The 9,375-nt window shown below is 42.7% G+C and overlaps 1 protein-coding gene across 2 annotated transcripts; it reads right to left on the bottom strand.

Moving 5' to 3' along the window:
• Nucleotides 1-3,936: 3,936 nt before the first annotated feature.
• PODXL (podocalyxin like) lies at nucleotides 3,937-6,367 on the bottom strand. Of its 2 annotated transcripts, none has more exons than XM_042470335.1 (2): nucleotides 6,073-6,367; nucleotides 3,937-4,216 (listed from the first exon to the last, which is right to left on the bottom strand). In XM_042470335.1, the coding sequence occupies exons 1-2, from the start codon at nucleotides 6,202-6,204 to the stop codon at nucleotides 4,025-4,027; spliced, it is 324 nt and encodes a 107-aa protein (XP_042326269.1). In that variant the 5' UTR covers nucleotides 6,205-6,367; the 3' UTR covers nucleotides 3,937-4,024. The 2 variants fall into 2 exon arrangements, with proteins under 2 accessions (XP_042326269.1, XP_042326268.1); XM_042470334.1 differs by having other exon boundaries at nucleotides 3,937-4,219; nucleotides 6,073-6,336.
• Nucleotides 6,368-9,375: the final 3,008 nt, after the last annotated feature.

Below are 9,375 nucleotides of genomic sequence, written 5' to 3'. Positions count from 1 at the left end.
GCGTCCCAATACCAATAGTCCATACTTTAATTCTAGATTCTTACTTGAATTGTAATAATGTATTGTATGCAAGGGGGACATGTTTTTGTAGCTCCCAGTGGACTAAAGCATTTTTTGTCTAACATGATCTCTAGGGAGTGTGGAAGGCATGCCCACCACATTTTGCAGTTCCCTGGGCTCCCCAGGAGTCAAATTTTTACAATTTCTTTCCAAAATGATTAAAAAAAAAATTTGCCTCAAAACCCTGCTTTTCTAATTTTTTGTCTTCTTTCAGAGACTTAGGAAGACTGAAACATGTCCAACAACAGAGGGTGTTTGGGGGCAGAAAAGTGGTTTATTTTTATGAACAGGTGCATTGGGAGGCTAAAAGCAGCCCCCAGTCATCCACAGTTCCCCATCCCTTCCCCACTGAATAGCTGTTATTGTTGGGGGGGGGGGAATCTTACAAATTTGGCTGGAATCTGTTTCCCTACAGTTTCTACTTATGAGTGGGCTTTTGCTCCTGAAGAAAAGATTAGAACTGGTCTTCCCAACAGCAGCACTTCTGGCATTTGAAGGCAGCGGCCATGTCTCCCTTTAACCATGCTCAACACTCTTTTATCAGACTAACCCACATTTACGCACTAGGAAGATGTGGCTTAAAGGCACCAGATCCCGCCTGATTTTGTAATCTAAGCAGGGTCAGCCCAGGTTAGTACTGGGATACAAGACTGCCAATGCGTACCAGGCACTGTATTTCAGAGGAAGGAAGTTGCAAAACCACCTCTGAGGATTCCTTGCCAACAACACGAAACTCATGGGGCCACCGTTAAGTCAACAGGCCACTTGAAGGTTAACACACACACAAGATAGGGCCACTATCCCCTGTGACATCTAGAATCTTGCTTGTCAAGTCTGGCTGATAAAAAGAGGCTAAATTGACATCTCCCATCCCTGACATCGTAGTCACTGTTCAGTTTTTTGCCCATGGCTTTGCCAGTGTTTGGGGGTAGAGTGTCTTCTGTCCAAATGATTTACTGTACAATGATTTGTGGTGGAGGACTCAAAAGTGTCCTTTCTCTGCCTTAAAAAAACTTTCTCATAACTTTACAATTGGTATGTTTTTCACAAATCTCCCTTTAAAATAAAGGAACTATCCAGACGTCCACCCATCCCGTTTTCGCCCTTTTTCTCTGCTCATTGGCTGAGTCATCACAAGGCCATCTTGGTGTCTTTTATTAATGGGACTTCAAGGCATTTTATCACATCCTTCATCTTTCTCTCCTGAATAGACCTGGGTTGGGCCGTCCTTACAGCAACTTCCCTTCAAATTATTTTTCTTGGCAGGCCTGACCAGAGAGATTCTCAACATTGGTCTGTATTGTATACACAAGGAGACAGAAAGGCAACGTCAAGCAATTCAGAACAGGCAGGCTTGCGTCCTTGCCCACTTTGACGCTTTGCAAGAAGCCCAAGCAAGCAATCCTTAATCCTTATCAAGCCTTACATCATCCCAGTAAATGGGACGCCTGAGGCTTTGGTATGTTTGGGTTGAGGCAGAATTTATAAGTGAGTCTGGGGCAACTTGTAAGATAATGTCCAGCTCCTTTGCCCAGATTGATGAAGCAAACTTAAATGTCCCACCATTTTTTGTTATGGATCAATTCCACTTGTCTTACACAGCTAAGAAAACTATTCAGAATAAGCTTTTTCCTGCACAACAACAGCAGGCAAAGAAGGGGACATGAAACACAGCCACTCCCAAGCTGCAATTCTTATCATTAAAACAAAACAATGTTAAGTTGGAATTCTCCTTTTAAAAATTGTCTCCCAACATTCAGTTCTAGCAGGTGATCCTGGGTTCTAGTATGAAGAGAGTCTTAGAATAGCTTCTCCCGCCTTACTTTCTCCAAGCCATGAACAATTTTACAGGTTGGGTCTTCCTTATAAAGAATTCCAAAATCCAAAATACTCCAAAACCCCAAATTTTTTTCCATGCACGTCTAAGATAGGGACACCTTTGCTTTGCTCTGATGGTTCAAAGTACACAAACTTTGTTTCATGTGCAAAATTATTAAAATGTTGTATAAAATTGACTTCAGGTTGTGGGCATAAGGTGTATATGAAACATAAATGAATTTCGTGTTTAGACTTGGGTCCCATCTCCAAGATAGCTCATTTTGTACATATATGCAAATACAGATATTCCAAAATCTATATTAAAAAAATTGAAATCCAGAATACTTCTGCTCCTAAGCATTTCAGATAAGGGAGGCTCAACCTATATACGTCTCTTATCATGTCTCCACTTATTTGCCTTTCCTTCCCCCCAAGCTCAATAGCCCCCAGCACTATAACCTTATAGAGCCAGTGTGGTGCAGTCAATATTGGACTAAGATTCTGAGAGATCAGAGTCGAAATTCTCATGTGGCCACAGAAACCGAGGGCAGGTGACACTCTCTCATTCCAAGAGGATGGCAAGGACAAACCTCTTTTGAAGAAATCTTGCCAAGAATCAAGCCTGTGATAGGCTTACCTTAGAGTTGCTGTAAGTCAGAAACAACTTGAAGGCACACAACAACAGTCCCTTGGTCATTCTGGCTGCCCTCCTGCAACCAAAATGATCTACTGAAGTGCTTCTTAAGCTATCCGACAGAGGAAGGACTGACAGTGTTATTTCTCCCAATGGGTCAGGGATTGGCATATTTGTGCCCACTGGTGACAACTGTTCCTTATTTACCTGGAAATTGGCTGCCAGTAGCTTGTGGACCAGTACCAGTCCATGACCTACCCTCTTGAGCAGCATTGATCTGCATTACGATCTATGAGCTCCATGCAAAAAGGCATTGTATTTGCCTATGCATGTTGAGAACTCTATACATGCAGCCGGTAGCAAACTTTGGATGCAAAAATGCTGTTTTGCAAAGACCGATGACTTCAGTCGTGGCCTGAAGAAGATGTGATAGGTCAAATTTATCTTTCCAAGGCCATTTTTGGGGCCGTCAACTGCCCGTCTCTGGGCTCAGTGAGGCCTTTTTTATCCAATGGGGAGTGATCTAGAAATTGAATATCTGTTGGCCTAAAATGGCTGGTCAGGGCTTGAATGTGGTGAAATTGTCCCTCATGCACCCTAAGGGATGGGGAGGCACATTTTGGGCAAAATTTTGTTTTGATTTTTTTTCAGAAGGGGAGGAAACAAGGTGACCCCATAACTGCTGACATTTGCTCACGCCTGTTGTAGGCCTTCTCAGGATTCTCTCTGTCATGTCCCTGAGTGTGCAAATGGAAAGAGAAAATAAAATGATGTATTTGGTCTGCAGGAATCTCTCCTGTTGCCATATTCAAGGGTTCCTGAACTCTGGAGCAAAAGGCGTCCAAAGCCATTGCTCCAATTATGCATGCTAACTCCTCAGATTATGACCTTTGCATATATAGTTTAGTTTTTGCATAATCCTTCCTGGTTCCACTAAACACAAGGAAATCTCTGCATCCTTCTCAATAAGAGAACCCTTGCTTTAACTCCTTCCATATGTTGAGATTCCCCTCTTTCTGGAGTCCTGAGCTTGTTCTGCAGCCTTGAGGGCTAGAAGCGTGTTGCCTGTACATGAGCGGAAGCTGCAAAGCACTTTTAGATGGGCTTCAGGAAGGCCAACCTCCCTGTGGATTGTACCAATCCATCCATGTCCCTTTTTGCATCCAAAAAGCCCTTTCTTTCCTAGTGTGGATTGCTCAACGCTGAACTTTCCTGACTATCCTAACCAATGTTTAAATAGGAGGCACTGTCTTTAAAATATATATCTATATACATACACATACAATTTTGCTGAGAAAGCCAATGGGGTTTAAAAACAAAACGAACAAACGAAATTGGCCACGGCAGACGGCTCTTGCGAAACTTTCTTCTAACTGTGGTACTTCCCCTTTGTATTGGCACTTGTGGCTGCAGTCTGAGTCTTCCGGTTTTACATTTTTTACTCTTTTTTTTTTTTTTTTGCTTAGTATGAAGTTTATCTTCTCTCTTTCTCTTTCTCGATCCTCTCATGGATTATAAATGTGTGTCCTCTTCCTCCTCAAGATCATCTTTTGTTAGGCTATCCATGGGGACGATCCAGCTGTCGGCAAGCTCTCCGTTTAGGTTGACCTTTTTCTCCTGCATCTCTGCTGAGGTCTCCATCACCTCGAGGGTTGGGTTGTCATGATAACCGTTCTCCATCGTCTGAAGTTCTTCAGTCAGACGCTGCTGTGAAATAAGGAGGACAGGTAGAGGGGTCAGCAAGGAGCTGAGAGCAGATGATGATGATGATGATTATAACAATAATAATGATGATTATTTATTTCTAACCCACCTCTCTCTAAAGACCGACAGATTAAATTTCAACAAGAAATTGGACATGTAACACCAGTTAAAAAATATATCACATCATAGTTTTTTGTGGGTTTTTCGGGCTGTGTGGCCCTGTTCTAGAAGAGTTTACTCCTGACGTTTTGCCAGCATCTATGGCTGGCATTTGCAGAAGGTTGTTAACAACAACAACAACAATTTTTTTTAATTTGAGTGAGCACTTTTCCAGGCTCACTCAGGTCAGCAGGGAAGAATCTGCTAGAGGTCCCAACTGCACATTATGCAAGGACCTCGCAACGGGCCTTTTCCATCTCAGCCCCAAGATTATGGAATTATCTTCCAGATGAGCTCTGCTCCACCACATCTTTAGATACTTTTAAGAAGAACCTTAAGACCTTCTTCTTTTCTCAAGCCTTCCCCCCATGAGATGTTACTTCATGTTTCACCCCCTCGGTTTGACGACCTTGTGATGGTTATGGATTTCCCTACTCAGCTGAACCTGTTGCTTTTATTGTTATTGTGACTGTTTTTAGATACTGTTTTAATTGTTTTTATCTTGATGTTTTTTTACTTAAACTTGTACACCGCTTTGATCAAAAATCGGAAAAGCGGGATATAAATAAACTATTTAATAATAATAATAATAATAATAATAATAATAATAATAATAATGCTTTATTTTTATACCGCTTTTCCGAGGTGATCAAAGCGGTTCACAGAATCATTTAAAACTTACACATCATAAAAACAACCTCACAAAAACCAATAAAAATCAAACAACATGCAATAAAGACAAGCAAGATGGTGGTCGGGAGGAGGGCTTGTCTTCTTAGCAGGCAGAGGCCTGTTGTTGTTGCTGGCCTGCTTCTCTCCCCCTCAAGATGGTGGTCGAGAGGAGGGCTTATCTGTAAACCTAATATGTAACCTTAGGCAAGTCACTCTCAGCCTCAGAGGAAGGCAATAGCAAATCCCCTCTGAACAAATTTTGCTAAGAAAACGCCATGACCTTAGGGATGCCATAAGTCTAAATGGCCTGAAAGCACACAACAACAACAACAACAACAGTCCTCCAGCAGCACTTTTGGTCAATTTCCAGTGGAAAGATTGTACTGGGGAAGCTACTTAAGTCAACATTTTTTAAAATGGCAGGAGCAAATACAGCAATCTGCAAATCATCAAATCCACAAATACTTAATCCGCAAATGTGGAGGGATGGCTGTAATTTTTTTTCCAGTTGCCATTTTGACACATAATTTTAAGTCACCTGCTGACTTATTGTGACTCCATGAATTTAACAGGGTTTTCTTAATATGGAATAGTTAGAGGTGTTTTTTTCCAGTTTCTTCCTGTAAAATACCACATACAGTAGCTGGTATTCATGTTCTGTCTCCCATCCAAGTACTAGCCAGGGCTGACCCTATTTAGCTTCCAAGATCAGATGGGATCTGGTGCCTTTCAATTCTTCGTCTAAACCAGCATCTCTTTCCTACTTCCCTTTGGGAGGGGGGACAACTCAGAACTGACCATTACAAATGAAGGTATCACGATTTTAGCAGGTAACTTAAGGAATGGGGTGTGACAGGCTTCTAAGGAAAGTTTGCAGCCTGGAGAAGTTACTTTTTTGAACCACAACTTCCAGAACCCCCCAGCTAGCATTAGCCATTTCAAAGCTGTAGTCCAAAAGATTTAATATGCCAAGTTCAGGTGACACTGTAGCACACACTTCCATAAAACACACAAAGCTTGGTTACCTGGTCTTTCCTTCGTGAAATACGCTGGTGGCAACAGCCATAGATGGCAGCCACAAGGAGGAGAGAGGCTGCCATACAGACGATGGTGATGATCAAGGGTAAGCCAAAGCGGTCTTCCGTGTCAAGGTCCATGGGTTTGCCACCATAGGTTAAGTTGCTCAGGCCAAGCTGTCGGAAGACCACAGAATGAATGTCAGAGAGCAAAGGAGTTGTCAAAGTGATGGTTATGACCTTTAAAGCCCTATACGGCTTGGGTCCACACAGTTTGAAAGACTGTATCTTCCTGTATGAACCTGCCCAAGTTTTAAGGTTTGGAGGGGGGGGAAGCTTTCTCTTGGTCCCACCACCTCCACAGGCACATTTGGAGAGGACATGGGACACAGCCTTCTCAATGGCTATTCCCAGGATGTGGAATTCCCTCCTGTTTGAAGTTCAGTCATTCTGACAGCAGGAAAAGACGTTTTATTCAGATAGGCCTTAGAGCCTTATTGTATTATTAAACAAACCTGGCATGCAAAAGCATGATGTTTGTCCTCTTCAGGTTGCAAAAGCATGGGACAGCGTGGTAAAAGCATCATTTTTGCAAAACGGATTTTTTCAGCTTGACAAAAGGGACACTTCTACAACCTTTTCCCATGCTTTTATAGCCTGAAAAGAATAAAAGTGAATAAAGTCATGCGGAAGGAGAAAAAAATGTGTATTTTCGTTTGCATGCTGGGTTTGCTTAATAATGCAGTATGACTCTTAGGTACAGAATTTATGAGGCAGAAAGAACTTTTAAGAGGACTGTGGTCGTTTTACCTTTTAATGTTTTTATTGTGTGTTATATTGTTTTAACTCTATCTTTTAACTGAACTGCCATTTAATTTTTTGCACAATTTTTTTTAAAAAAAATCCCTTCCTCCCTTCCCTTACGCGGGGGATTCATTCTGGACTCCCCCCGCGTAAGGGGAAAATTGCATATATTCGTGCCCCATTGAAAATAATGGGGCACGTGCACATGGTACTGCGGGGCCCACACATGCCATTGATAACGTTCTCCCACGGCTTCAGTGTATGTTGAAAGTCACATAAATGAAGCCTGCGTATGGCATGGGCTTGCTGTATATATACATTGTAATATTGTAATACACTAAATAATTCAAGGGACATAACTTGTGATTTGAGGGTAAATTGGAACTGAGATAGCTTCATTGATTTACTAAAGAATAAAAGTGGTTGGTGAGACTTCCTTTTAACCAAAACCGGCAAAAAGATAGGTAGAATATGCAAGGATTATCTTCGGTAATGAAGTTTGGAAATAATGAAGAATCTGTGCGTTTATACTTTAAATAGTCAACATAAGCTGCATTTGGATCCTATATAAGGAGCAGGGCAGGATATTAAACAAATACATAAATACATACCAACATACAGAAAGAGGCCTTCCTCTACCAAAATGCCACTTCTGACAGCCCAGAAATTTGGGTTGGCATTAGATTGTCTTGCCCACTATTTGGCTACCTGTATCCAACCCTCAATGTACTTTATACCCCAGAAAAAGTCTAGTCTTCATAGCAGTTAATAATAATAATAATAATAATAATAATAATAATAATAATAATAATAATAAATTTTTATTTATATCCCGCCCCTTTGAGGTCAATCGAGGGAGCTAACAATAATAAAATACAATATATATCAGAATCTACTTCCCTCTCCCCCCTTAAAAAGTTATTAAATCAATTATAATTAAAACCAACAAATTAAAACAACATAACACATACACACCATTACAAAATAGACAAAAACAAAACAGCAAACTGTGGCAGCATTCCACTCAAATTTCCAGAGAGGACCTTAGGGACTCTCATGAGAAGAGGGTTCCTGAGGCTGGGATTATCTATCCAGAAAAGGCCTGCCGGAAGAGATCCGTCTTGACAGCCTTTTTAAAGCTGTCTAAAGATGTCAATTGACGGATCTCGTCCGGCAGGTTGTTCCATAATCTGGGGGCAACAACAGAAAACGCCCTCAGGGAGGTAGCCGAAAGCCTAGATCTTTGAGGCTGCAGTAAATTCCTCCCAGTGTGCGGGGAGGATTGTATGGGAGGAGGCGATCCCTGAGATAGTTTGGACCCGAGCCATTTAGGGCTTTAAAGGTGATAACCAACACGTTGTACTGGGCCCGGAAACTAATAGGCAGCCAGTGGAGGGACTTTAATACCGGAGTAATATGGTCCCTCCTTGATGTTCCTGACACTACTCTGGCCGCCATATTCTGCACTAATTGCAGTTTCCAAATCAAGCACAAGGGTAGCCCCATGTAGAGCGCATTACAGAAGTCTAGACGTGAGGTTACCAGCGCGTGTACAACAGTCTCGAGATCCCTTACTTCCAGAAAAGGGCGCAGCTGGCGTATCAGCCAAAGCTGATAATAGGTGCTCCTGACCGTCGCATTCACCTGATTTATCATCAGGAGTGACGAGTCAAGGAGCACCCCCAGACTGCGAACGCAGTCACTGGAGGAGAGTGTGATCCCATTCAGGACCGGAGGTTGCAACCCAATTCTTGGTTTCGGGGCCACTACCGTGAGGACCTCCGTCTTGTCTGCATTCAGTTTCAATCTGTTTTTCCTCATCCAGCCCATTACTACCCAAAAACATTCACTGAGAGAAGAGACGCCATCAGAATACGAGGCCGACGAACGAAACATGGAGAAATAGATCTGGGTGTCATCAGAGTACTGATAACACCCAGCTCCATAATTCCGAATAATCTCACCGAGCGGCTTCATATAGATGTTAAATAACATCGGGGACAGTATAGCACCCTGTGGAACCCCTTTTACTGGAGCAACTGTCCCCGAGCAGCACCCTCTGGGACCTGCCCGAGAGGAGGGACCGGAACCACTGCAATGCAGTGCCTCCGATACCTAACCCCCTCAGGCGGTCCAAGAGGATGCCATGATCTATTGTGTCGAAAGCCGCTGAGAGGTCTAGGAGCATCAACAGGGTCACACTACCCCTGTCGATGCTCAGACGCAGATCGTCGGTCAAGGCAACCATGGCAGTCTCAACCCCAAAGCCTGTCCTGAAGCCAGTTTGAAATGGGTCTAGACAATTGGTTTCATCCAAGACAGCTTGGAGTTGAAGAGCAACCGCCCTCTCGATCACCTTGCTCAAAAATGATAGTAAAGAGACTGGCCTGTAATTATTCATATCCAGGGGGTCAAGGGAAGTTTTTTCCAGAAGCGGCCTAACAGCCGCTTCCTTCAAACAAGATGGAATATGTCCTTCCCTGAAGGACGCATTGATGATATCCATAA

Source organism: Sceloporus undulatus, chromosome 5 (genome assembly GCF_019175285.1).
Source record: "Sceloporus undulatus isolate JIND9_A2432 ecotype Alabama chromosome 5, SceUnd_v1.1, whole genome shotgun sequence".
NCBI classification, from domain to species: Eukaryota; Metazoa; Chordata; class Lepidosauria; order Squamata; family Phrynosomatidae; genus Sceloporus; species Sceloporus undulatus.
The sequence above is the reverse complement of the archived record's forward strand: the minus strand, read 5'-3'. Positions and strand labels throughout refer to the sequence as shown.